A 27,808-nucleotide genomic window follows, 5' to 3' on the forward strand; every position below is an offset into this window, starting at 1 on the left:
TACCCTTTTTCTTGTTAAAAAGTTTCCACATATTCTTGTGAATATATAATTATATACATGTTTTTTGGATTCATTTCGATAATTTTTCTGTAAGGTATGAATCAACATAGAAATGGTAATATTATTAGGGTGACAACGTTTAATATAAAGACGTTACTGTGTTCATAAAATGATAAATATTGCAATGCCGGACCCAAGCAAGCATGGGTTCAACGTGAAGCGTACCTAATGCGAAGCAAACCCCCTAATCAGCGGATGCATTTGATTTGCAAAGCATAATAATTTAATTGAATTAGCATATACATTTATAATTGATTTGTTCGATCTAGTTTTTTTACTGTCAGTATCTATTTCAAAATAATGAAAGATTAAACTTAAAATGATAATTTAAAACTTTTAGTATTATTTCTAGATTTTTACCTAATATTAGTACCAATTATGTTAAAATTTGAGTTGAGTAAGAGAAATGAATACATATAATATAAGGTTCTTTATTTTGGAAAGAGACATATATAAGGTTCTTCCTTGCACACTTCAAATAGAATGAGTTTGATGTTGAACTTAAACAAGACTTAACCAAGATATCATAATAGGTCATAACTATGTACTCAAAGAGAAATCGAAAAGTAAACTTTTATAGTCACTAGATGTCATATATCCTTTAGTTTATGCAAATTATTTTGAACTTTTACATAAATTAATGAAAATAAGATATACTCCAAAGGGTCGACAGATTTTGAGTGAAAACAAAAGAATATAACTTTTTTCCATGAAAACATACAAAACGGATTTTGCTGAACTGTCCGGGTCCATGCATGGCAAGCAAGGTTACATAAACGTGACGCTTGCTTATGAATCTAACTCATATCTAAAAAACTTTTTAAAAATATTTAATACCTTCATATACTTCTGAAAATTTTAACTGGCAAGCAACAACTAAATTTATTTTCAATTAAATTGATATTGACAGTAGAAAAGTTTAACTTTATTGTGTGTTTTCTTGAGAGTTTCTCTCTTTTAAGTCATTTACGTATAAATATAAACCCCTGCACCATTCTTCCTCGTCTTGTTAACTTAAAGCTTTTCAAGAATCTCTCTACTCACATTTTCTCTGTGAGTGTTCCTTCTTTTACTTCTTTGCTATTTTCCCATTTTTCTTTTCTTTCTTTCTCTAGAATTTGTAGGAACTGTCGAAACATTCAATTTCTTCTGTTTGTTACTATGTTTTTTTAGAATTTCTATTGTAGGACAGCAAGAAAATTTGGTGAATCTTTTGTTACTTTTGTGATTCCTCAGTTGTTACTCTTATGTTTCATTTGATCTTTACCTGAAGATTTGATTGGAAGTAATATTTGGTGATTGAATCTGAGTTTATTTGATTCTGCTGTGGGGACTTACTGTATATAGTTTATATCTGACATTTTTTGGTACTCAAACCTTTTCACTTTTACATTTTATATTGGCTTGAAATTTTTGTAACAACTAACTAGGATTTTATTTAATGTGAGATTGTTTTTCTGATGATAGGTAAAAAAATGGGAACTAGGTTCCAATCCTTCTTGCTAGTGTTCTTGCTTTCATGTTTGATCCTTATATCCACTTCCTCGTGTGAGCGAAACGGTGATGGAACGATTAGAATTGGATTGAAGAAGAGGAAACTAGACCGGAGCAACAGGCTAGCTTCTCAGCTTTTTTTGAAAAACCGAGGAGGGTCTTGGTCTCCCAAAGACCATTTTCGCCTAAACGGTGCTAATGCGGATATGGTTCCTCTGAAGAATTATTTGGATGCTCAATACTATGGTGACATTACCATTGGTACTCCACCTCAGAAGTTCACTGTGATCTTTGATACCGGTAGCTCCAATCTTTGGATACCATCTACCAAATGTTACTTATCGGTAAGCGTTAGTGGTTATTTTGTTCTTAAGAATGCATACTAATTGTGACAATGTAATTGTATCATTCATCATCAGATAACAAAACAAAATATCTCTGTTTAATGTTTTTCAGGTTGCTTGTTATTTTCACACGAAGTACAAGGCTAGCCAGTCATCAACATACAGAAAGAACGGTGTGTTCTCTCTGTTCATCTTGTTATACATCGATACTTTTGATGTTTCTTGATAACTTTTCAAGAAAGGGTTACGTTTAGCACAAGTCTTCTCATTCCAGATAGATTTTGACAATAAAAATTCATTGAAAACACAGGAAAACCCGCATCAATCCGCTATGGAACAGGTGCTATTGCTGGTTACTTTAGCAATGATGATGTTAAAGTTGGTGATCTTGTTGTCAAGGAGCAGGTAAACTTGATTCATCTGCTTATATATCTCAGTATATTCTGGCGAGTTTATTGTTTCTTGGTATTCATATCTTACTGCTACATCTAATATCACCACAGGAATTCATAGAGGCTACTAGCGAGCCTGGTATTACATTCTTGTTGGCAAAGTTTGATGGTATCCTCGGTTTGGGTTTCAAAGAGATTTCTGTAGGAAACTCAACTCCGGTTTGGTATGAAAACATGCTCTCTTTGATCCTTTCTATGATAAAGAACTGTTGTGCAATCTGAATTATGAAATGATGTACTTATATGATGTGTATAGGTATAACATGGTGGAAAAAGGTCTGGTTAAGGAACCGATTTTTTCGTTCTGGCTTAACCGTAACCCGCAAGATCCAGAAGGTGGTGAGATAGTTTTTGGTGGAGTTGACCCAAAGCACTTCAAAGGAGAGCATACTTATGTTCCAGTGACACATAAAGGTTACTGGCAGTTTGACATGGGTGATCTCCAAATTGCTGGCAAACCAACTGGTTAGTAACCTTTTGAGATGTTTCAGTTTCAACATGAATGAGTCCTTCAAACATAATTTGACATCTGAGTTTCTATGTTATTCAGGATATTGTGCTAAAGGTTGCTCTGCCATTGCTGATTCCGGAACTTCTCTGCTCACCGGTCCATCGGTGAGAAAGAATTTGCTGAAATTTGTGTAGATTGTGCAATGTTTATCACCTGAAACATGCTGAATAGTTCTATCTGCTTTTGCATTTTCCCTGTTTAGACTGTCATCACGATGATCAATCATGCGATTGGAGCTCAAGGAATCGTAAGCCGTGAATGCAAGGCCGTGGTGGATCAATACGGGAAAACCATGTTGAATTCTCTTCTAGCTCAGGTTGGAAGAACTGTTCATGACACTTACACACTTGTCTACTTATTAGCAATACAATCTTGAATTTTACATCATTTGACATGCAGGGGGATCCTAAGAAAGTATGCTCACAAATTGGAGTCTGTGCTTATGACGGTACACACAGTGTGAGGTTAGTACTGACATAATCTAAGCAGAAACTATTTCAGACATCAAACTTAAAACTGCTTCATGTTTTGTCTGCAGTATGGGGATTGAGTCAGTTGTAGATGATGCATCAGGTCTTCTAAACCAAGCGATGTGCAGTGCCTGCGAAATGGCAGCCGTATGGATGGAGAGCGAATTGACTCAGAATAAGACACAAGAACGCATACTCGCTTATGCTGCTGAGGTGAGTATGAGAGTGTATTAAAGCCTTATTTTGGACATACACATGCTAAAACTCTATTCTCTGTCAAATCTTTTAGCTATGTGACCATATACCAACCCAGAACCAACAATCAGCAGTCAACTGTGAGAAGGTTTCGTCGATGCCTATAGTCTCATTCACAATTGGTGGCAGAACCTTTGATCTCTCTCCTCAAGATGTAACTACTCTCATCAAAATAGAACCTTTGATTTTTCAGTTTACCAGTATCATCATAAAGAGATTAATAGAAGTCTTTTTGCTTCTTTTTCAATCGATCAGTATATATTCAAGATTGGGGAAGGAGTTGAGACTCAGTGCACTAGCGGTTTCACAGCCATGGACATCCCTCCACCTCGTGGACCTCTCTGGTAACTATCATCTACAAATCCAATCTACACTAACCAAAAAAAACTCAAATTGCTTTACTCAAAATTTTGTCCTGCTGCAAAAAAATTGCAGGATCTTGGGTGATATCTTTATGGGACCATATCACACTGTGTTTGATTACGGGAAAGCAAGAGTTGGATTTGCCAAAGCTGCTTAAACAAGATCTCTTCTTTAATACCCTTTTTTATATGATGTTTGTGAATGTGTTTTAGACAAAATCTGAAAATGTTGTAATAACTTAAAACATATTGTTATCCTAGACTGGTATCATCCTAATACAAATTTTTATTTGGTTTCAGCTGTTTGATTTGCTTAACTTACAGAGTAACTAAGAGATTATAATGAGCCCAAGGATTGAGTTTTCTCTTGATAGATTTGCTTCACCAATCACTTAGCCTTTGCCAAAGCCAGTGTTGTTGACCTCGCTCGCAGGGTCAGGAAAATTCCCCTGAAAAACAAAAGAAGAAGAATGTTGAGATTCCAAAGAAGTTTCAATTGAGTAACAACAACAAGAATGAAAACATTGTGAGGGAAGCTGCAGCAAATGAATCATTGTCTTACCAAAAGAATGCGACGACGCTGTGCAAGATGACCCGAAAGTGAAGTGGCACATACTTGTAGTTTATCCATCCCACCACCGGGAAAAACTGTAAATAATATCATAGAACCAATCATCCAGCAATTCTGCTTGTGGATCAAATTCTTTTAATAAAGGACATGAACTAAATAAATATCTCTCACTTACCGTCCATGCTGTAAGTTGGACAGTCGGGTAAGTCTTCTTGATCCTTTCTCTAACAAGGTTCCAGGGACCTCCTGTTTCACTCAACGTTGCAGAATTGTTATCAAGAACTCTTAACACCATTCACAACAATTACGATTTTACAAACGGAGTGAAAGAAGGAGGAACTTACTTTCAATGACTACTCCATAATAGATCATAAAAAGCAAATGGTTCACTGGTGACAATGTCAGTTGTTCCAAAATTACCTACCAAACATTTTACATTCAGACAGACCATTTAGCATAAACCAATCTTAAAGATAACAAATCATCTAAAGATATTGGATAAACTTTACCTTCTTTGCCACAGTCTTTGTGTCTTTCTTCCCTTTAAAAACCTTATCTAGATATGTATGAAAGAAATGCCCCGCTGGTCCGAGAAAACCACCCGCAAATACCTGTTAAAGAAACCGAGAGAACCCAAATGAGCAAACAATTCACATACTCCATCTTGAATTATCGAATGAAGCAAGGATTGGCTTGAAACTGGAGGTTCTACAAGAGAAAGATTCAAGCTTTATACCACTTTGAGAAGAACCCTTCTCAGCTGAATCTTCTGTATGCCAGAGAGTTTCTGCGATACAACATCACTAAGACCAGACAACACTCCAGCAGTAATGGCCTACAAATCACAGACTCCAAATTCATTAATTAAAAAAACAAAACCTAGAATCATTCACATGAGTTCCAACTAATCATAAAAGAAAATGTCAACGAGCTATTTAAAAATCACAAATGATACTCTCACTTAATCGGATTAATTATAATAACTGGGTTAGGTTAAAAACACAAACTTTTAATCAAAAACAACACCATCATCACTCAATCGATGATGAGTAAACTAATCTCAAATAAACGAAACCACATAACCCACTTCCCAATTAATCAAATTTTCAAATCACAACAAAGAAGAGAAGAAAAAGCTCGAACCTTTGTTCTTAAAGGATGTTGTTGAAGCTCTGACAGGTACTTTTGCAGAGTCGTCTTCTTCGGTGAAGATCCCATTTTTTTGGATTTTTCTCTGTGCTGATTGATTGATTACATTCTCTCTAAGTGCTTTGTACCAAATGATTACAAAACAAAACCGAACCGGTTTGAGTCCAAAATACAGACGACTAAACAAACCAAAATAAACCGATCCGGTTTAAGAGAAATTAAGACTCGTTCTAAGGAGGATGGCGGGTAAAATTGGGAGGCTTTACGGTTAGACCAAAACCGTCACAGGAGAAACAATCAAAACCTAACAAAATTCATTAATTATGTGGTCTTTGGTCAAAACTTTCTTCTCTCTTTGGTCAATTCAATTCCTTTAATTTTCTTTGTTTTGTTTTATGCCTATCATCTCAAAACTTATATATACCACACACACATAACACCTCTCTTCATTCATCAAACACAATCACAAAAGCTCCTTTGAGAGATTTCAAGAAACCAACGTAGCAAAACCAATCAAGAATCATCATATTGCTACATCTTTTTTTCTAAACACTTATGGCTTCGTTACAAGTATCAAGATTAGTTCTTTCGTCTACTTCTACTTCTTGTTCGAGACCTAAAGCCGCAGTCTCCATCCCAAAACTGCCGAAGTTTAACGTCTCGATTCCGAAAATACCAATAAAGAAACAGACTTTATCGGTTAAAGAACCGAGCTTTGAGTTTGTGGAGAGTCTTCCTCTTTCGTTGAAACAGAGGAGAGCCTCTGATTCTATTCAAAGGGCGCGTCTCAATGTTGTTCTTGAAGAAGTTATGGACAGGATTGAGATGCACAAGAACATTGGAGATCAACGCAGTAACTGGAACTCACTGTTGCTCAATTCTGTCAACATGATCACTCTCACCGCCGCTTTGATGGCCGGGTTAGCCTCAGTTAATGCTCACGGGGTAGATTCTGTGACCGCTGTGAAGATAGCTTCAACGGTGTTGTTAACCTCTGCAACGGGTTTCGCTGCCTTGATGAGCAAGATTCAACCGTCTCAGCTAACTGAAGAACAGAGGAATGCCACGAGGCTGTTCAAGAGGTTGAGAGTGGAACTCGAAAAGTTTCTAAGAGAAAACGAGGAGGTCACGGAAGAAGATGTTAAAGAAGCGATAAAGAGAGTTTTGTCTCTAGACAAAGCTTACCCTCTTCCTCTTATCGGAACAATGCTCGAGAAGCTTCCGGAAGAGTTTAAACCGGCGGCTTGGTGGCCGGAAAACAAACCGAAAAGCCCTAAAACCGGTCTTGCAAACGGGTGGAGCCAAGAGCTAGAGACGGAGATGAGAGAAGTTGCTCATGTAGTGAAGACCAGAGACGCGGAAGATTATGAGAGATTAGGTAACGTGGCGTTGAAGCTAAACCGGTTCTTGGCTATCTCTGGACCAGTCTTGACCGGAGTTTCAGCAGTGAGCTCCGTTTTTATCGGTCAAGATTCCGGTTTAGCTGGAATCGTGGCGATAACTTGTGCTTCTTTGGCCGCGGTTGTCAACACTTTAGAACATGGTGGTCAAGTGGGAATGGTATTTGAAATGTATAGAAACTCAGCTGGATTCTTCTCTCTGTTAGAAGAAACAATGAAATCGACAGAGAAGAAAGAGAACGGAGAAGTGTTTGAGACAAGAGTTGCGGTGAAGCTAGGGAGAAGCTTATCAGAATTGAGAGATCTCGCGAAGAGATCGAATCTATCTCAAGTTAAGGAAAATGAATTTGCAAGCAAGCTTTTCTAGGGCCTAGGGTTTTTTTGTTAGAGAGTACATTCTTCATTCTTTTTGTGTATAGATGAATTCATTCATTAATTTGATTTATTTGTTACCAACAACAAGTTTATTATTTTATTTTACCTCGAAATTTCAATCAAGAACTTGAATGAAACATGAATCTTTGTTTTTAATCTTCAGCATATGGTTTAACGAACCGAAATGATCAAACTCAGTCAAAACCGAACCGAAATTATTCAACTAATTGACCCAATCTAATTTGTGGTCAAAAATATTACAATAGTAGAACAAAAATTTAATCCAATAGTAAACATGTATTTTCGATTAAAATATATAGTTAAAAATAATTATTTACTTGAATCACAAACATCAAAAATACCAAACCGAATCAAACTGAATATTTGGTTATTGTTAGGTGAAAGACTTCAATACCGAAATAACCAAACTGAACGGAATGATCCGAATAAACCACCTTGTACAAACAAGTTCATAAGAACAATGTTTCTTGTAGCTTACTCTATCCAACACTTGCATATGAGGTCAGAAAAAGAAATAGAAGATTCACCGAGGATACAACACTGTGATCGAGACCTCATCCACTAAAAACGGATCTTTGTCTTCAAGCTTATTCATGGATATATCAGCAGGTGTCACTGAGAGAGGGAGAGTGACGAAAGCGGCTTCTGTAGGTTTAGGTATTGTAAAAGTACCGTCTCTTGCAAGCCACACAATTACAGAGTTCATGGTTGGTCTTTTTGCTGCATTCTCTTGAACACACAACAAACCAATCTGAATCAACTTGATGATCTCGCTTTTCGGATGCTCGTTTAAGTAAGGATCGATTATTTTCTCAGGCTCTCCTTCAATCCATCTCTTCCATGCCTGAATCAAAAGAAAGTGTTAGTTATAACTTATAAGGTTTTGAAAATATAAGTAAAATGTTATCAAGAAAGAAGCTTACAAAAGCTGGAAGTCCTTCTGCTTCGAAGTTCTTGTTTCTTTCACCGCTTATCATTTCCAAAAGCATAACACCGAAGCTATAAACATCAGATTTACCTGAAAATTGTCCGTGTCTTACATACTCTGGAGCCATATATCCGCTGCAAGAACGATAATCACATTAATGGTGATGCTGAATCCAAGAATCTCTATATGTCTGCAGGATTCTGATAAAAACAGAGCATTCATGTCAAAAACAGAGCATTTATGTCTGAAACAGAGAAAACTTACTAGGTTCCAACTACTCTGCTTGTCTCTCCTCTAGTCTCATCCATGTTAAACAACCTCGCCATCCCAAAGTCTGCAACTTTAGGGCTCATCTCAGCGTCTAGAAGGATATTGCTCGCCTTCAAGTCTCGATGAATAATTCTCAGTTGAGAATCCTCATGGAGATAAAGAAGCCCTCTTGCAACACCTTCTATGATTCTGTACCTCACATCCCATGTAAGAAGCCAACGTTTGTCTTCGTCTACAGAGACAATATTTGTTCATTAATCTGATAAAAGTGTTGTGACTTGTGACAAAAGAATACATTACATCGTTCATGTGAAGGCTTACCGAAGATGAAGTGATCAAGACTTGAATTAGGGACATGCTCGTAGACAAGAATCTCTTCACCTCCTTCATTACAGAAACCAAGAAGCTTAACTAGATTCCTATGTTGGAGTCTTGTCAAGAGTAATACTTCATTCTTAAACTCTAGTTCTCCTTGTCCTGAACCTCCAGCTAATCTCTTTACCGCTATCTCTTGACCGCTTGGTAATATCCCCTGAGAACGGTGTAAAATCATTGAACCTTATAAAGACTTTGATAAGCTGCTTAAATGAGTTTTAGTGATTCTTACCTTATAGACAGATCCAAAACCACCTTGCCCAAGCTTATTTTCCGGAGAGAAGTCATCGGTTGCAATTAAGATCATGCCAAGATCAAAACTTAACATAGATTGACCATCAGAATCAGAATTTTCTGCACATATACAGTATAAAGCTTTTCCTTATTAAAAAGCTCCAAAACTTTTCTACTAATATACTCAAAAGTCCTGAAACTAAACTCACTGTTGATTCCGGCATGAATCCTCCTCCGCATCCGGTGAAAAGCAAGTACAAAAGCAACAAACACGGCAAGATTGATGACCGTAGGAACAACCACAACCACAATGCTCCATGGTTGAAAAATTCTTCCTAAATACCACCAAAAGGTCAAGTTTTATCCATGCAAATGAAGTCAATTCATCATTTCAGCAAAAAAGATAATCAATTCTAGTACCTTTCTTTACTCGAGATCTTTCTGCAGGTTGAGGAGGTTGAGGAGGTCGAGGAGGTGCAGGAACTCTCTCTAGATTATTGAAAGCTCCAACGAAACTGTACAAATCCCATCGGAAATAACAACTAGGACGTGAAACCGTTCCACCTACTCTGTCCCGGTTATGTTCTTGATTAAACCTAACATTCTCTCTCAGACAAAGATTACAGTCACTGGAAGATAAATCAGGTGTGCATTGCATCAACATATAAACCTCAGGAGTGTCTGTAAACTCTGCACTTGAGACTCCATAATACTTCAATACAGAGGACTCATCAGCCGTGGATGCAACCTCAACTGTTCGATTGGCCATGGCGGAAAACTCTTGGCTGATTCGGGTCAGATTCAAAGAAGGTGGAATACTCGAGTGAGGAAGATTCCCAACTTGCTCAAGCTTTAGTTGACCAAATTTATGGACATTTGAGTAACGTACGAGACAAGAAACGTTTGCATCGTTTTCAGCATCCCAGTGATATGCTTCTGTTTTGCCTTGGCATTGAGTTAAAAGACTCCTACTTACTCTATCCACGCAGCGTTGACAAGCTTTATCTTCGTAGTGTTTTCGACAAAGAGCAAGAGCGTAAACTCCACCTAGTGAAGCGTTGTAGAAGCCGCGTTCTCTGATAACGTTTGAAGCAAGAGAAAGTAATAGAGCACTGAGGCTTTCGTCATAGGTTGTGTTTAGAGAGAAGCTTTCGTCACCGCAGATGAAGGCAGTGTGAACGCCACTGGTGGTTAAGAAGACGATGATGAAGAAGATAAGAAAACAAGGGCTGTGAAAAAGAAAGGATTTTTCCATCTATATAAACAATCTAACGTTTGATTATTAACATTTCTTTGGTTTGGCTTATATAAACAGACTTTGGTTTGTTAATTTTTTTTCTCTTGATGGATCAATCAAACAAGAAGAGAGACTTTTCTATTATCATATCGTTTTCACAAGTGAGAACCCCAGACTTTTTATGGTGACGTAATAGGCAAGGTAAAGACTTTTCTTTTCATCAATTATGCTTACGTAAACGATACGTCCAACACTTCTTTGTCCTTGTGCCTTAAGTGGCAATTGCGAGTCTATACACTAGAAAGAACGATGTCGTTTCCGCTTCCAAACAATATAGAAACGACAAGGTCAAGGTTGATATGAATGGAGGAGAGCCAAGAGGACTTAAAAGGGACGTAATACTTAGTACGGGTTTCATATATTGTTGTCATCAAGGATCAAAAGATTCAAAACTATGAAAGTCAAATTGGAAGACCAAAAATGGTTTTAGTGACTAATTAAAATCCTCGTGTAATAATAGCGTCGGAGACTGGAAGTCTACGTGGACGCATATGCATTGAAAATTAAATCAGAAAACCAAAGAAATCATATGGTTTGAAAGTACTTATGTAGTTTAATTTTTTTTATGAGAAAACTATAGAAAGTAAGTTAAATAGGTTGATATATAAATCATATGGACAGTTCTCAAAAATACCACACTTAAGTTTTGGTTTTTTTTTAAACTACGTACTTCGGTACTACCACTTAAGTTTTATATTCTCCAAAGTTAACACAAAACTGAAACTAAAATTAAATTTCCAATTCTACTTAGAAGATATATTAGTATGTTTTAAAGATAATATTATTTAACAATTTGTTCCGAACATCAAATATGTTTATGGGCACACAATCTTGCCGGTTTAGTCATAAAACAAAACAAAAACTAACCCAGACAATGTCTTATTTTCTAAGTCAACTAGAAGTCTATATATAACCCATATATATCACTAAAAATAAAATAAATAAATAAATAAATAGTGGTACCATTTCTCACGTTATAGATTAAAAAGTTTCAATGCAATGTTATAAACTAACATCTTATTATGTAATAAGATGCAAAAATAAAATTAAAACCTCAGATTTTGCAACCCAATCGATTTTAGTAAAATGGGAAAGAACTGTCTCGTGACTACTCTTCTCTGGCTTCTCCTTCTCGTCCTCTTTCAAACACCTAAATATATTAACGCCAGTTTCATCTGCTACGGCGACTTTTTCGATGTTAACTACGGCCTCAGCCGTGACCGTCTCTTCTCTTCTCTTCCTTCAAACGTCATTACTAACGGTGGTTTCTACAACGCCTCGTTTGGTAGAGATTCCAAGAACAGTAGAGTCTACGTTGTTGCGTTATGCAGACGAGGCTACGAGGATCAAGCTTGCAAGACATGTCTGGAACATGTCATCGACGATACGAAACCAAACTGTCGTCGAAAAGAGTCTTACTCATGGGTCACTCATCAACCCGACGACGTTTCTTGCTCTATACGTTACACAAACCGCTCAACGTTTGGCAAACTCGAACTCACACCAGTTGTTATCAACGCTAATCCAGACAATTTAGATCCATCCATATCCAAGAACATGACCATGTTCAACAAAGAATGGATTGCCATGGCTAACCGGACGCTCGAGGCTGCTTCCACAGCTGACACTTCCTCAGTTCTCAAGTACTATAACGCCACAAGAACAGAGTTCACACAAATCCCAGATGTTTACGCGTTGATGCAATGCACGCCTGACCTATCACAAGGCGACTGTACCAGATGCCTAAGGGATTGTGTGAATGAGTTTCTTCAGAGCCAGTACTGGGGAAGAAAAGGTGCTGGGATAAGTCGCCCTAGCTGTTATTTCAGGTGGGATCTTTATTCTTTCTATAAAGCTTTTGAAAATGTTGAAAGAGTTCATGCTCTTCCTCCTCCTCCTCCTCCTCCTCAAGTGTCTTCGAATAAACTCAATTGCGAGAGAGACAAGACAAGTTTTCAAGGAAGCAACATTGCAATTATTGTGGTCCCAGTAGTCATCAACCTCTTCATATTTGTGGTGCTAGTGGTTTCTTGGAAGAAAAGGTCTTCACACACCAGATTCAAAGGTAAAGTCTTTTTACAATAATCTAGTACATTTTAAATTGCAACTCAAAACCCACTAGTAATGAGTGAATTGACCTATATTCTTTGTATAATCGTATTGATATGTTTTTATTTTGGTGTGATGACATGCAGACGCTTTTGATTCGACTGATGGTCAATCTATGCTACGTTTTGATCTTCAAATGATTATAAGTGCAACGAATAACTTCTCTCATATGCTTGGACAAGGTGGATTTGGATCTGTCTACAAGGTAAAGATACTAGTCCTAACAAAACCTTTAGATGGGTTAAGTGATCTTTATTATAGCATGAGAATGATTTTTTTTCAGGGAGTATTAGAGAACGGGCAAGAGATAGCGGTAAAGAGATTAACAAAAGATTCAGGGCAAGGAGACAAGGAGTTCAAGAATGAGGTCTTACTCTTGACAAGACTCCAACATAGGAATCTTGTTAAGCTTCTTGGGTTTTGTAATGAAAAAGATGAAGAGATTCTCGTCTACGAGTTTGTTCCTAATTCAAGCCTCGACCACTTCATATTTGGTGAGCCTTTCGAGAGACACATGCATCTTTAACTGATAGTGTGATACTCTATCTTTAGCAAACAATATGTAAAAATAAAAAAAATGTTTCTTTGAGATCTGCAGATGAAGACAAACGCCGGATTCTGACATGGGATGTGAGGTACACAATCATAGAAGGAGTTGCAAAGGGGCTTCAATATCTCCATGAAGATTCTCAGTTGAGGATTATTCACAGAGATTTGAAGGCAAGCAATATCCTTTTAGACGCTGAGATGAACCCTAAGGTTGCAGACTTTGGGATGGCGAGGCTGTTCAATAAGGACGAGACACGAGGACTGACAAGCAGAGTAGTTGGAACATTGTAAGTAGTTATGTTTCATTTGGATACTCTGTTTTTTTTTTTTTGGGTTTAAAGATTCTTTGATCAGCATCATCATTGATATGATTTGGTTAATGCAGTGGTTATATGGCTCCAGAATACGAGAGATATGGACAATTCTCAGCTAAGTCTGATGTTTATAGCTTTGGTGTCATGCTTCTAGAGATGATATGTGGTAAAAGCAACAAAAACTCGGAAAAAGAAGAAGATGAAGACGAAGAAGACTTTCCAGCTTTTGTAAGATTCTCATTTATATCAATCATCTTTATTCTTCTTTTCATATTCTTATCGAACTCTTTAAAATTATTTGTAGGTATGGAAGAGGTGGAATGAAGGAAGATACGAAGAGATCATTGATCCTTTGGCTGCTCCGAGTAACAACATCTCAATAAACGAAGTAGTGAAGCTCATCCACATAGGTTTGTTGTGTGTTCAAGAGGATGTGTCCAAAAGACCTAGCATTAGTTCAATCATCTTTTGGCTTGGAAGACACGCTAACACCACCATGCCTGTGCCCACACCTGTTGTTTTTCATACACGGCCATCATTATCACTATCACCATCACCGTCACAGTCACCATCACCAACACCATCCTCATCTCTGTGATGCTAATGAACATTCAAGCATGTATGTATAATGTATTATGCATCGTTGTCCTGTACAATAAATGGCAGATGTTGAGCAAAAGATGCCGTGTAATGTAAGCAAACTTATGTTTATATTAGTGGTTACGAGTTATGTGTTTTATTTTTATTTTTTTTGGGAGACATGGCTAAGACATCATTACTTATCTTCTTAAAGGTAGTAACAATGGTGTGGAAGTACATTTCACTTTAAATATTATGGTTAGCTCCTGCATTTGTTAAAATATTTTATTTAAAAGAAAAGCTGAAATTTGATCGTTTAAGTTTAACTTAATCACAATTCAACATTATTTTCCTTGTTTAGATCACTAACCTTTAAGAAATACTACAATAAACTAAAAAAAAAAAGGAACTCATTTTATTGTTTGATTTTAGGATTATTGTGGCTATTGCTCTAAATAATCAATAGGAAGAAATAATTAAGCATCTTATATTATTTTAAATTATTTATCCAATTGATTTTAAAGAAAGAATTCATATTCAAATCAAACTAATAACATTAAGTGATTTATTTTTGTTAAATTTGAAACAAAATTATAGGGAAAAAAATGCGATAAGTTTTCAGCTTATAGTTTAGTTTTTATAATGATTTACTTTCAGCTTATAGTTTAATTTAAGAATGTATTGTGGTTATTATTTTCAAAAATCAATTGGATAAATTAAAATGTACTTATTTTTATTAAATAACACATGTCTAAAAGATAAAGCACCAAGTATGTCTAGTCTTTGAGTTCTCCATGTTTTACAGAGCACACAATAGAGTTTTTTGATCTATTGATATTTAAAACCTAGCCTTGTTATAAGTTTCCGCTGCAACAGTTGATATTAGCGCCATGTTAACCATTATAATTTTCTGTATTTATAACTAATTTACTATATGTAAATATTTCAAAGCTACCAATACCAATTATTTTTATAAATATTCATAAAACTGTAATCAGATGCCATAAAGCCACACTAAACGATATAGTAGGTGGTACATTTGTTTTGAAAAAAAATAAAATTAAGTCTATATAATTTGACATAAAAGCAAGTCTTTTCATATGTATTAGTACGTTTTTTTGGGTCGTATTGAATTAATCAGATTCTGTCAATGATTTGGCAAGTAATGTTTTTCCATCATATGAAGCCTTTTCTGCAAACTGGAGAATGATGACAAAACTGTTCAAATTTGCATAAAGATTATTCTAAAGGACTATCATAATTCGAGTTACTCAGAAATTGCTACATATACAACCTTCTCTGTATTTTTTTCTGAATTGTGATATTCTTTATTATGTACCAATATGTATAGACTTAGCAAGGCAAGAATTTTTGGTCTTGCGATCAACCACGTACAAAACCTGGTATTCAACGAAAGAGATATGCATGTGGGAGAAAAAAAAAACCTTAGTTCACACCAAGTGATTACTTACACCTTTCTATACGGCTGTTTCAATTTAAACCTATACATGCGACATATGTGAGACAGTGGAAGATGACCAAAACCCCTTCTAAGGTTCTAAAATCTGTGTTTGGTCATCTTCAATTAGCATAAGTCGCTATTCCCACATTTTAAATTGCATTTTTACATTGTATACAAATTTTATATATTGCTTTTTTTGATATATATTCCATCGGTTGATCCTGTCAGCTTTGGAAGGATCGTACCAAAGTACTACAATGTAGACTCGTCGCCGATACCCAAGTGTTGGACTACCACATCGCCTGAGTCCAAATTAACGTTGACTTCCCACAAATATGGTGTTAACAGCAAAGTGGAGAATCGAACTCAAGTTGTGGAAGTTGCACCCTTCTATCCAAACTGCCCTACCACTCAGCCACCACCTCTTGGACATTTTTTATAGAAAAGCCTGATCAAGATTGTCATTAAAATTGAGCTAAAAATTTGTTAATTTCTAAAACTTAACGACCATCTTTGAAGTCAACGGCTGCTCAAATTTCTTACTTGGGTAGCCAACAAAAACCTAGTCTCTCTCTCATGTCACCTAATTATACAAATATAAACATTGAACAAATCCCGAAACACCATTTCTTAACAAAATTAATAATAATGAAGAATAACGTCTCTGCTCCGATCTTCCTTGCTTCTTCCATTCTTCTTCTCCTTCAAACCCTCCCCGGCGTTAAAGCCGGTTTCAGCTGCGACGGAAGCTCCTTCGTGTCAAACAGCAGCTACCACAAAAACCGCGACTCTCTCTTCTCTACTCTTTCTGATAAAGTCATCACAAACGGTGGATTCTACAATGCTTCAATCGATGGTACTCGCGTTCTTGCCTTCTGTAGAAGAGACTACGAGCGGCAAGGTTGCATCGACTGCGTCCAAAAATCTGTTCAACAGATTAAAACAAGTTGTCGTAACCGTGTTGAATCCTTCAACTGCGACAGTGACCCTCGAGACCGTGTTTCTTGTTTTGTGCGTACAACGAATAGCTCGACTTATGGGCAACTCGAGCTTGGACCGGCTACGATTGATCCGAGCGGTGCTGCTATCGACAGAGCCACCAAGAACATTACCCTTTTCCGCCAAGAATGGGATGCAATGGTTGACCGGACGCTCGAAGTTGCAACCACTGATAATTCCACAGCGGTTCTTAAGTATTTCGGTGCTGTCAGAGCTGAGTTCACTGAGTTCCCAAATGTTTACATGATGATGCAATGCACACCGGACCTAACTTCAGGCGCGTGCAAGAAATGCTTGCAAGAGTCCGTTAATTATTTTAAAGAACAGTTCTGGGGAAGACAAGGAGGTGGGATATGCCGACCAAGCTGTGTTTTCCGGTGGGAAATTTATGAATTTTACGGCGCTTTTGCCAATGCAATCAGAGTTCCTGCGCCTCCTCGAGCTTTGATTCCTCGAGCACAAGTAATATCCGTCACTCGCTTGAAAGGTAAACATTGTTAACTGTGAAATAACCTGAGATTATCATACAAATATATATCTTAAAAAAGCTAATATTGCAGGAGGAATTATCGCGATATTCGTTGTTCCTATCGTCATTAATGTTCTCGTGTTTATCGGTCTGATCAAAGCCTATAATCGGATAAAAAGATCGAACAGAAAAATCAAAGGTATATTGTCATGTTTTTCAACAAATATTTGTTATGCATCATTGGTCTTAAGATGTGTTTCTTTGGTAAGTGCAGAGCAGCAGGGTGAATCTGGTGGTCAGTCTATGTTACGGTTCGATTTTGGCATGATACTAATAGCAACTGATGATTTCTCCTCTGAAAATAAGATTGGCCAAGGTGGATTTGGATCTGTCTACAAGGTAAATAAACTTGTTAATTAGTTCTTTCAAGATCATGAATCTTTAGATAGGTCATAGATCTTATAGCATGAGAATTGGGTATGCAGGGGAACTTACCCGGCGGGCAAGAGATAGCGGTAAAGAGATTAAAACAAGGCTCAGGACAAGGAGATATAGAGTTCAAGAACGAGGTTTTACTCTTGACAAGACTCCAACATAGGAATCTAGTTAAGCTTCTTGGGTATTGTAATGAAGGAGATGAAGAGATTCTTGTCTACGAGTTTGTCCCCAATTCAAGCCTCGACAACTTCATATTTGGTGAGCCTTTTCACTTAGTTGATGTGTGAGTTATGAATGTTTTGTAATTAGTATTGAGGATTCTTTGGAAATCTGCAGATGAAGAGAAGCGCTTGCTACTAACGTGGGACATGAGGTTCACAATTATAGAAGGTGTTGCACGAGGTCTTCTTTATCTACACGAAGATTCTCAGCTGAGGATTATTCACCGTGACTTGAAGGCAAGCAATATCCTTTTAGATGCAGATATGAATCCTAAAATTTCAGACTTTGGGATGGCAAGGTTGTTCAATATGGACCAGACTCGAGCAGTGACAAGAAAACTAGTTGGAACCTTGTAAGTTTGCTCTGTTTCAAACAGAGATACTCTGTTTTTACAGAATCTGTTAGACAAAACCTAGCTCCTCATTTTTTTGAGAAATTAGGACCATCTGTAATGTTATTTGTTGCATGTTCGTAGGGGTTACATGGCTCCTGAGTACGTTAAGCACAGAAGATTCTCAGTCAAGACCGACGTTTACAGTTTCGGAGTCGTGCTTCTCGAGATGATAACGGGTCAAAGTAACAAGAACTATTTCGAAGCCCTAGGGCTCCCTGCATATGTAAGCATATATAACTATCACAGCCTTGTTTCTTACGTTACAGATTGTAACATTATTTAATAAGTTATGATGATGATACTATATATATATAGGCATGGAAGTGTTGGGTTGCGGGAGAGGCAGCGAGTATCATCGATCATGTTCTCTGTAGGAACTCGACAAACAAAATAATGAGATTCATCCACATTGGTTTGTTGTGCGTTCAAGAGAATGTTGCAAAGAGACCAACCATGAGTTTGGTCATTCAATGGCTTGGAAGTGACACTATCTCGATTCCGTTACCTACAGCTGCTGCTTTCACCATGCGTCTTCCTGTCGAGTTGCATGGAACCAATGCATCGAATCAATTAGCCGAAGCTGGAGCTGGCGCATCGTCATTAAATAAGCTCACAATCACCGAGTTAAGTCCTCGTTGAAGTTGAAATTGAGATCACTTTGTAAACTCTGATACATCTAATTAAGTGTTCGGAGAATATATAGAGATCACGCAAGTGTTTTTATTTTAGATCAAATGAGTAACAATTTAACTCTATAAAACGTTTAGTTTTCCTTATCCACCTTAATCGGTTGTAAAGATAGACAAAAATACTTTAAAGCACATATAACTACAAGTGTAACATAATTAAAGATTTTGTGTACTATCTGTTTGGATTTGTTTTTTGTTCCACGGTTTATATATGAAACTCACTAATTAATACTCCAATCAAAGATCATTGTTTGTTTTTATTTATTTTTAATGTCAATCTGTTATGAATTATATAGAGTTAATTGGCATTTTAGTAAGTACTTTATTAGTGAACTAGTACGTTTACTATTCATAATTGGGGTTCCTACCAAAAAAAAAAATCATAATTTGGGGGGTTTTTTTTTTAATTACACACCAACTAGTATTTTTAGTTTTTTTTTTTCTTTTTTTTTTCAACAGCTAGAATGAGACTCACAAAAGTTGTATTACACAAATAGTAAAATAAAATGTTTTTGCTAATAATAAATAGTAAACTGACTATTTTTATAATTTTGTTTTAGAAACGTACTATAGACTCCAAAGAATCCCATTATATATCATTTTTTTTTTTGCAATTATCTCTAAAATTTCGTTTAAAATCCATTTTGGCATTGTTCACATCTTTAATACTCAACCATTAGTAGAAAAAGAAAAAAATAGTAATACGATATTCTCAGTTTGGAAGTCAACTATTTAATACCTATTTTTGTCAGTTTGAAAGGCAACTAATATCCGTTTTGTCGAGGTCTCTTTTAAAGTAGTATCATAACGTACGAGGCTCGTCAAAACATTGATCTCAATGCTAATATCAATACTTGGAAAAATGGGAAATAACGACATTGTTTCTGATATTATTTTCATAAGTAAAACTGAAGTCATTAGTCATGTATGAAATATATACAAGGACCAAATCAAAAGTGACTTCAAAAAGAAAAGAAAGTTCATGTATATTATGTACGTAGCAAATACGTGGAAGACTACGAGGTCTCAAAAGAGTCTTAAGATGCATGGTCAACTCATAAGTCATATACTCATATCCAATGAAAATGGTGATACGATTCGAATATGGAATCTTCCTTTGATAATTTTGAAACCTCATATAATATTCGTTTTTTTAAAGTATACATTGGAACCTGATCACCTGTTCAAAATTTAAAACCTCAAATCATTTTAAAACCTTACATTTCCATTGATAATTTTAAAACCTCCAATTTAATCTTTCTTTTTTGGAATCTTCTATTGATAATTAAAAAGCTCAAACAATTTTAGTCTTTAAACAAAAACAACAATTTTTAGTAAAAAAAAAGAAAACTAACAAATTTGGTGGCTTCAAACGTACCTACAACCAAACTCTAAACGAATCTTCACCAAAAAAGAAAAATTGAACTCTAAAAGAATAGCCTTTTATCCAAAAAAGAAAGACTAAAAAAACACTCTTTTGTCCCCATAAAAAAAAAAAACACTCTAGAAGAAAAGTAGCTTGAAGAACCTATCACTGTAATTTTGGTATCACTGTAATTTTGGATGTGATGTGAACTGTGAAAGATGAATTGACCAATATATGAAAATATTTTAGTTATTGATTAATTTTCATTTCAGTACTTTGTGCCATTTCCACAAAAAAAACTTTTAAATCTTAAGTTATCCAAAAGATCAAACTTAAAATGTATAATGAAATAATGGAGCTATTCATTTACGATGTTATGTACTTAATTAATTTATAAAAAAGTTACTAACAATTTAGTTTCCTTCTAAATTAATTAAGTTTTTCATCTATTGATATTTAATATTTAATTCGATTAATCTTTAACCATAATATAAGTTGGAGTGTCCCACGCAAAAACATACGAAAATCGTAGACTTAGAAAACTTCAACACAAGTTTGGAGCTAGAAAAGTACGTAATGCTTGCGGATCACATGTTAGTATTCCAAACAAAATTGACGAAATACACATTTTTTGTGAAGTCAAATATAGGCTCTTTCTCATCTCACCTTTATAAATATATCATAACAAAAGCTCTAGAGATCGAATACTTCTTAACAATATAGCACATTAAGTTGTATATATTTTTTTAAAAGTTATATATTATTAAGATGGGGGCATGCCCTACTTTGATGATCTTCCTCGTTTCTTCACTATTTCTTGTCCTTCCAAATCTCGAAGTCATTAACGCCTTCGGGTGTACCGGACGCTACTTCAACGGTAGCAGCAGCTACGGCCAAAACCGCGAGAGTCTCTTCTCTATTCTTGCTGAAAAAGTCGTCGACAATGGTGGATACTACAACGGTTCACTCGGCGAAAGTCCCGACAGAGTTCACGTTCTTGCCCTCTGCGCAAGAGGCTATGAGCGACAAGCTTGTATCAGTTGTCTCGAATCAGCGAAGGGTATACTAGAAAATTGTCAACAGCGAAATTCGTTCATGTGGGGTGGCGCCGAGAAAAACACGATTTCTTGTCTTGTACGTTCCTCAAACCACTCTTTTGGGAACCTCGAGGTTATACCTGCTGTTAGACACCAAAGCCCACTTAGTCTGCAGTCTAAAAACATGACCATTTTCGAACAAGAATGGAATGCAATGGCTAATGAGACCATCAAGGCTGCCGCAGAAGCTGAAAATTCGTTGGTACTTAAGTACTATAGTGCCGTAAAAGCCGAGTTCACGGAGTATCCAACAGTTTACATGCTTATGCAATGCACACCCGACATAACCTCCAAAGATTGCAAGACGTGTTTGAAAGAAGGCGTGTTGCTTTTTAAAAAGCTGTTTTGGGATACACAAGGAGGCACTGTTAATTACCCCAGCTGTTTTTTCAGGTGGGATTTATATCCTTTTCTTGATGCTTTTGGTAATTTAACAAGCATTCCTGCGCCTCCTCGGCCTCCCGCTCAGAAAAAAGGGAGCTCTATAATAGACGACAAGAAAGGTAAAACAAATGAGTTAGAGCATTGCCAAATTTTTTAAGTATGATATAGAGGTTCTTAGACTAAAAGGGGTTAATGATTTGCACTGTGCAGAAAGAAGTATATTAAATGGCGGAATTATAACAATAATTGTTGTTTTTATCTTCATTAATGTTTTGGTTTTTATCGGCTTTATCAAAGTCCATGCACGAAGGAGAAAAGCATACAAATTACTCAATGGTAGTGCACCGTACTCTGATTCTGATGGTCAGATTATGTTACGGTTTGATCTTAGTATGCTCTTAGCGGCAACCAATGATTTCTCGTGTGAAAATAAGCTTGGCCAAGGTGGATTTGGTACGGTCTATAAGGTAGGTGGTAAATAATATTGACTTATTGATTGATCTTTGTCTTGGATAGATAACAGATCTTTAAAACCGGTTTCAGGGAACATTATTTAGCGGTAAAGAGATAGCAGTAAAGAGATTAAAAAAAGGTTCAGGACAAGGAGATATAGAGTTCAAGAATGAGGTTTCACTATTGACAAGACTCCAACATAGGAATCTTGTTAAGCTTCTCGGGTTCTGTAATGAAGGAGATGAAGTGATTCTTGTCTACGAGTTTGTCCCCAACGCAAGTCTTGACAACTTTATATTCGGTGAGCCTCGACAACTTAAGTTGCTATTTTTGGAAACTTTTAGCATGACAATGTTTCCCTATCAACACTCCAGCTGAGGAGAAGCGTTCACTTCTTACATGGGAGTTGAGATATATAATTATAGAAGGCATTGCTCGAGGTCTTGTTTATCTTCATGAAGATTCTCAGCTGAAGATTATTCACCGAGACTTGAAGTTGAGCAACATCCTTTTGGACGCTGAGATGAACCCTAAAGTTGCAGATTTTGGGACAGCCAGATTGTTTGACACTGACGAGACTCGAGCTGAAACAAAAAATATAGCTGGAACTCGGTAAGAATATTATATCAATTAGCCTAGAAAACACATTTAAATGGATCAAACAATCATATGAATTAATGTTACTTTGCAAATGTGCAGTGGATATATGTCTCCTGAGTACCTGAATCACGGGCAAATCTCAGCTAAATCTGATGTTTATAGCTTCGGTGTTATGCTTCTAGAAATTATAAGTGGTGAAAGATGCAACAGCTTTGAAGGAGAAGGCATTGCAGCTTTTGTAAGCTTCTTCACATATATATTAGTCTATTTTTTTTTTCTATTTCTTTATCTTCAAACCTCTGTTGGGAAAGTAAAACCATATTACATTTTCTTGGTGCAGGCATGGAAGAGATGGGTTGAAGGAAAGCCTGAGAATATAATTGACACTTTCTTGATAAGGCAACCAAGAGACGAGATCATCAAGTTGATACAAATTGGTTTGTTGTGTGTTCAAGAGAATGCAGCAAAGAGACCAACCATGAGCTCTGTGATCATTTGGCTTGGCAGTGATACTATTATCATTCCTTTACCTAATGCTCCTGCTTTCACTGGAAGTCTATCCCAATCTGAAAGTAGTACAATGTCAATGAGCAGCGATGTCTTCACGGAGTTGAGTTGTCGTTGAGTTATAATAAAAAATGCTGTTTTCAAAAACTTATTTCATTATATCTTGTGGTCTTTAGATATTTGTTTTTTTTTCTTTTGTAAAATAGAAAATTAATGTATGGATTCTTTATTTCCTAAACTAGAAGAAACTAAAAAGACAAGAATATGTAGTTCCTCACAGGACTTAGAGAAATAAGAAGCGGAAAATTCAGTGACTTACCGAAAAAATTATACAGTTTATGCCTTGCAGTTCTTCTGAGTGGACTTTCCATCTTTCATCCTGATGCAAATCCTCGTCTTAGGGTAGGTTTAAGCTTAATTACATTACTTATTTCTTTACAAGTAACAATATATATATGTCAGGCCGTTTCACTCACATAAACACTAGTCATATAACTAACTATTTCTGGAATGGCGAAGAAATTAGTCAAGCAGTGTATGTAGTCATCCGAATAATTTTTCCCTTGGGCATCAACATGGATACACTGCTTTGTGATCATTCGCTTCCTCTCCGTCTGATGTTGGTTCCCCTGCTATATCTCCTTGTGTCCATAGCACTGAAAAGACAACCAATAACATCTAAAGCCAACCGCGGTATTTGAAGTCATGATGACATTATTATATACAACAAGTGACAGACCAAAAAAAAAAAAAAGCTGAAATCACGATTCTTCTAACTATAGTACATTAATTAAAAGACATCCAAAGAGAAGAGAAGAGATATTTGCTGCTCATACTTATTTTAGCAAATCTGATTGTAATTATATTACATTTTATTTTAAATAATACATACTTCTACTTTTTTTTTCAAATTCTTTTTTTTTTAATGTAATGTTAAATTATATTCAAAGAAAAAGTAACGTTTATACAATTAGGGTAACATTTTTTTGAAAAATTTGCTGAAAATGTTTAAAACTGCATGTATTAAAACATCTCTTCTTTTTTCAAACTCAGCCTACATAAATTCAATTAAAAATACTATTAAATATTATATATAAATCAAACTACATACTATGGTTAGTTTATAAAATAACATGTTTACTGGTAAATATAAAAAATATTAATTATCTTTTATAATATAACATGTTTTGCCATTTTCACATCTTTTGTTTGTTTAAAGTCCATTTTGGCATTGTTCACATCTTTAAAAATCAACCAATAATGATAACACACATATTCTCAGTTTGAAAGGCAACTAATATCCGTTTTGTCATAACGTACGCAGCTCGTTAGAACATTCATAAGTTCATTACTGGTGAATGGCATCAAGACTTGGACAAATGGGAAATAACGACATTGTTTCCGATATTATTTTCATTAGTAAAACTGAAGTCATTAGTCATGTATGAAATATATCCAAGGACAAAATCAAAAATGGCTTCAAAGGAGAAGGATTTTTATGTATATATACGTAGCAAATACGTGGAAGCCTACATTGCTCAAAATCAAGTCTAATTAAGATGCATGGTCATGTGACTCATGTCCACTGGAAAATTAAATAGGTGATACGATTCAAATATGGAATCTTCCATTGCTAATTTTTAAAACCTAGCTCATATAATTTTTAAAATCTTCCATTGAAGTATACAAAAATGTTTAATAATAATTTGTTTTTATTGATTAATTTTCATTTTACTACTCTGCCATTTCCACACAAAAAAAAAATATATTTAAATCTCATTTGTAAGTTAAATTCTTTTCCAAAAGATCAAGCTTATAATATATAGAGGAGGTTTTTCTGCAATTATAATTTCGTTTTGTTCTAAATTAATTTTTCCCTCAATTGACGACGGAAGGTTTTTCTGCAATTAATATTTAATTATTTCGATTAACCATCCCTCGCAAAACATACAAAAACCATAGACTTAGAAAACTTCAACACAAGTTTGGAGCTAGAAAATTACGTAATGCTCTGGGATCACATGTTAGTATTCCAAAAAAAAATTGACCAAATACACATTTTGTGAAGTCATATCCTATTATATTCTCCTTCTCATCTCACCTTTATATATACAATAACAAAATTAGCTCTAAAGATCGAATACTTCTTAACAATATAACAAAATAGCACATTAAGTTGTATATTTTTTTTAAAAAATATGTTCTATATCATTAACATGGGGGCATGCCCTACTTTGATGGTCTTTTTCATTTCTTCACTTTTTCTTGTCCTTTCAAACCTTGAAGGTATAAACGCCGTCGAATGTACCGGTCTCTACTTCAACGGTAACAGCAGCTACGACCAAAACCGCCAGAATCTCTTCTCTACTCTTGCTAAAAAAGTTGTCGAAAATGGTGGATTCTACAACGGTTTACTCGGCGAAAGTCCCGACAGAGTTCACGCTCTTGCCCTCTGCGCAAGAGGCTACGAGAGACAAGCTTGTATAGGTTGTCTAGAATCAGCGACTGAGGGTATACTATATGGATGTCAACAGCGCAATTCGTTCACGTGGGACCAAGACGACGAAGACAAGATTTCTTGTCTTGTAAGTTCCTCAAACCAGTCAACTTTTGGGAACCTACAGCTTACATCTGATATTAGATACGAAACTGATCTTACTCTGGAGTCTGACAAATCAAAAAACATAACCCTTTTCGAAAAAGAATGGAATGCAATGGCTAATGAGACCATTAAGGCTGCCGCGGAAGCTGAAAATTCTTCCGTACTTAAGTACTATAGTGCCGTAAAAGCCGAGTTCACGGAGTATCCAAATGTTTACATGCTGATGCAATGCACACCCGACATAACTTCCCAAGATTGCAAGACATGTTTGGGAAAATGCGTGACGCTTTTTAAAGAACAGGTTTGGGGAAGACAAGGAGGCGGGGTTAATTATCCTAGCTGTTTTTTTAGGTGGAATCTATATCCTTTCTACGGTGCTTTTGATAATTTAACAAGCGTTCCTGCGCCTCCTCGGCCTCCGGCTCAGAAAAAAGAGAGCTCTATAACAGACAAGAAAGGTAAAACAATTGAGTTAGAGCATTGCCAGATTAATTTGTTAGCATTGCCAGACTAATATGGGTCAATGATTTGTAGAAAGAAGGATTGGAGATGGCGGAATTATATCAATAATTGTTGTTTTTACTTTCACTAATTTTTTGGTGTTTATTGGCTTCACAAAATTCCATGCACGAAAGAGAAAAGCATACAGATTACTCAATGGTAGTGCATCGTACTCTCCTTCTGATAGTCAGATTATGTTACGGTTTGATCTTAGTATGCTCTTAACGGCAACCAATGATTTCTCGTGTGAAAATAAGCTCGGCCAAGGTGGATTTGGTACGGTCTATAAGGTACGTAGTAATAACGTTTCTCCTAAGTCATAATATTGAGTTATTTATTGATGTTTGTCTTTAACCGATCTTAAAAACCGGTTTCAGGGGACATTATTTAACGGTAAAGAGATAGCGGTGAAGAGATTAACAAAAGGTTCATCACAAGGAGATATAGAGTTCAAGAATGAGGTTTCACTATTGACAAGAATCCAACATAGGAATCTTGTTAAGCTTCTCGGGTTCTGTAATGAAGGAGATGAAGTGATTCTTGTCTACGAGTTTGTCCCCAACGCAAGTCTTGACAACTTTATATTCGGTGAGCCTCGACAACTTAAGTTACTATTTTTGGAAACTTTTAGCATGACAATGTTTCTCTGAACACTGCAGATGAGGAGAAGCGTTCACTTCTTACATGGGAGTTGAGATATATAATTATAGAAGGCATTGCTCGAGGTCTTGTTTATCTTCATGAAGATTCTCAGCTGAAGATTATTCACCGAGACTTGAAGGCAAGTAACATCCTTTTAGATGCAGAGATGAACCCTAAAGTTGCAGATTTTGGGATAGCGAGGTTGTTCGACACTGACGTGACTGGAGTTGAAACAAAACATATAGCTGGAACACGGTAAGAGTAGTATATCAATTAACCTAGCTAGAAGAAACCTTTAAATGGACCATGAATTAATGTTATTGCTTTGCAAATATGCAGTGGATATATGGCTCCTGAGTACCTGAAACATGGACAAATCTCAGCTAAATCTGACGTTTATAGCTTTGGTGTTATGCTTCTAGAGATTATAAGTGGTAAAAGAAACAACAGCTTCGAAGGAGAAGGCCTTGCAGCTTTTGTAAGCTTCTTAATTCACATATCAATCTTTGTTCCATTTCTATAGAGAAAGTATAATAAGCATTTACGTTTTCTTGGTGCAGACATGGAAGAGATGGGTTGAAGGAAAGCCTGAGAATATAATTGACCCTTTCTTGATAAGGCATCCGAGAAACGAGATCATCAAGTTGATACAAATTGGTTTGTTGTGTGTTCAAGAGAATCCAACAAAGAGACCAACTATGAGCTCTGTAATAACTTGGCTTGGCAGTGACACCATCATCATTCCATTACCTAATGCTTCTCCTTTCACCAGAAGTCAATCCCAATTCGAAAGTTTAACAATATTAATCCCCGAAGATGTCTTCACGGAGTTGAATTGTCGTTGAGAGATGTAAATCAGTTAAT

At 36.0% G+C, this 27,808-nt stretch overlaps 8 protein-coding genes across 9 annotated transcripts; 6 read left to right on the forward strand and 2 right to left on the reverse strand.

The window, feature by feature from the left end:
- Positions 1-1,013: 1,013 nt before the first annotated feature.
- LOC17881324 (aspartic proteinase A3) lies at positions 1,014-4,247 on the forward strand. 2 transcript variants are annotated; one of them, XM_023780875.1, is made up of 13 exons: positions 1,014-1,113; positions 1,528-1,898; positions 2,011-2,071; positions 2,209-2,303; positions 2,402-2,514; positions 2,607-2,815; positions 2,901-2,965; positions 3,064-3,177; positions 3,261-3,325; positions 3,400-3,544; positions 3,621-3,740; positions 3,842-3,930; positions 4,022-4,247. In XM_023780875.1, exons 2-13 carry the CDS (start codon positions 1,536-1,538, stop codon positions 4,104-4,106), a joined length of 1,524 nt encoding a protein of 507 aa, XP_023636643.1. In that variant the 5' UTR covers positions 1,014-1,113; positions 1,528-1,535; the 3' UTR covers positions 4,107-4,247. The 2 variants fall into 2 exon arrangements, with proteins under 2 accessions (XP_023636643.1, XP_023636642.1); XM_023780874.1 differs by lacking the exon at positions 1,014-1,113 and having other exon boundaries at positions 1,516-1,898.
- LOC17882818 (peroxisomal membrane protein PMP22) lies at positions 4,145-5,765 on the reverse strand. Its single transcript, XM_006288670.2, has 7 exons — positions 5,663-5,765; positions 5,256-5,354; positions 5,029-5,130; positions 4,864-4,939; positions 4,695-4,765; positions 4,511-4,596; positions 4,145-4,397 (listed from the first exon to the last, which is right to left on the reverse strand). The coding sequence occupies exons 1-7, from the start codon at positions 5,735-5,737 to the stop codon at positions 4,337-4,339; spliced, it is 570 nt and encodes a 189-aa protein (XP_006288732.1). The 5' UTR covers positions 5,738-5,765; the 3' UTR covers positions 4,145-4,336.
- Positions 5,766-6,223: 458 nt separating this feature from the next.
- LOC17883224 (probable F-box protein At4g22030) lies at positions 6,224-7,435 on the forward strand. The gene has a single exon (XM_006287819.1). It carries the CDS (start codon positions 6,224-6,226, stop codon positions 7,433-7,435), a length of 1,212 nt encoding a protein of 403 aa, XP_006287881.1.
- Positions 7,436-7,786: 351 nt separating this feature from the next.
- Positions 7,787-10,526, reverse strand: LOC17883813 (cysteine-rich receptor-like protein kinase 36). Its single transcript, XM_006289371.2, has 7 exons — positions 9,692-10,526; positions 9,481-9,606; positions 9,270-9,391; positions 8,984-9,194; positions 8,657-8,894; positions 8,388-8,526; positions 7,787-8,308 (listed from the first exon to the last, which is right to left on the reverse strand). Exons 1-7 carry the CDS (start codon positions 10,524-10,526, stop codon positions 7,988-7,990), a joined length of 1,992 nt encoding a protein of 663 aa, XP_006289433.1. The 3' UTR covers positions 7,787-7,987.
- Positions 10,527-11,654: 1,128 nt separating this feature from the next.
- Positions 11,655-14,219, forward strand: LOC17881490 (cysteine-rich receptor-like protein kinase 37). The gene is made up of 6 exons (XM_006286309.2): positions 11,655-12,633; positions 12,764-12,882; positions 12,961-13,171; positions 13,276-13,513; positions 13,612-13,768; positions 13,845-14,219. Exons 1-6 carry the CDS (start codon positions 11,655-11,657, stop codon positions 14,136-14,138), a joined length of 1,998 nt encoding a protein of 665 aa, XP_006286371.1. The 3' UTR covers positions 14,139-14,219.
- A 2,010-nt stretch (positions 14,220-16,229) lies between these two features.
- LOC17883905 (cysteine-rich receptor-like protein kinase 38) lies at positions 16,230-18,769 on the forward strand. The gene is made up of 7 exons (XM_006286402.2): positions 16,230-17,067; positions 17,141-17,248; positions 17,324-17,448; positions 17,535-17,745; positions 17,824-18,061; positions 18,185-18,326; positions 18,419-18,769. The coding sequence occupies exons 1-7, from the start codon at positions 16,230-16,232 to the stop codon at positions 18,740-18,742; spliced, it is 1,986 nt and encodes a 661-aa protein (XP_006286464.1). The 3' UTR covers positions 18,743-18,769.
- A 2,157-nt stretch (positions 18,770-20,926) lies between these two features.
- Positions 20,927-23,318, forward strand: LOC17881285 (putative cysteine-rich receptor-like protein kinase 39). Its single transcript, XM_006289172.2, has 6 exons — positions 20,927-21,758; positions 21,850-22,106; positions 22,183-22,393; positions 22,467-22,704; positions 22,792-22,930; positions 23,033-23,318. Exons 1-6 carry the CDS (start codon positions 20,927-20,929, stop codon positions 23,315-23,317), a joined length of 1,962 nt encoding a protein of 653 aa, XP_006289234.1. The 3' UTR covers position 23,318.
- A 2,097-nt stretch (positions 23,319-25,415) lies between these two features.
- Positions 25,416-27,808, forward strand: LOC17882230 (putative cysteine-rich receptor-like protein kinase 39). Its single transcript, XM_023780079.1, has 6 exons — positions 25,416-26,272; positions 26,343-26,592; positions 26,680-26,890; positions 26,962-27,199; positions 27,284-27,422; positions 27,505-27,808. Exons 1-6 carry the CDS (start codon positions 25,416-25,418, stop codon positions 27,787-27,789), a joined length of 1,980 nt encoding a protein of 659 aa, XP_023635847.1. The 3' UTR covers positions 27,790-27,808.

This window comes from Capsella rubella, unplaced genomic scaffold, assembly GCF_000375325.1.
Source record: "Capsella rubella cultivar Monte Gargano unplaced genomic scaffold, Caprub1_0 scaffold_6, whole genome shotgun sequence".
Lineage (NCBI taxonomy): Eukaryota > Viridiplantae > Streptophyta > Magnoliopsida > Brassicales > Brassicaceae > Capsella > Capsella rubella.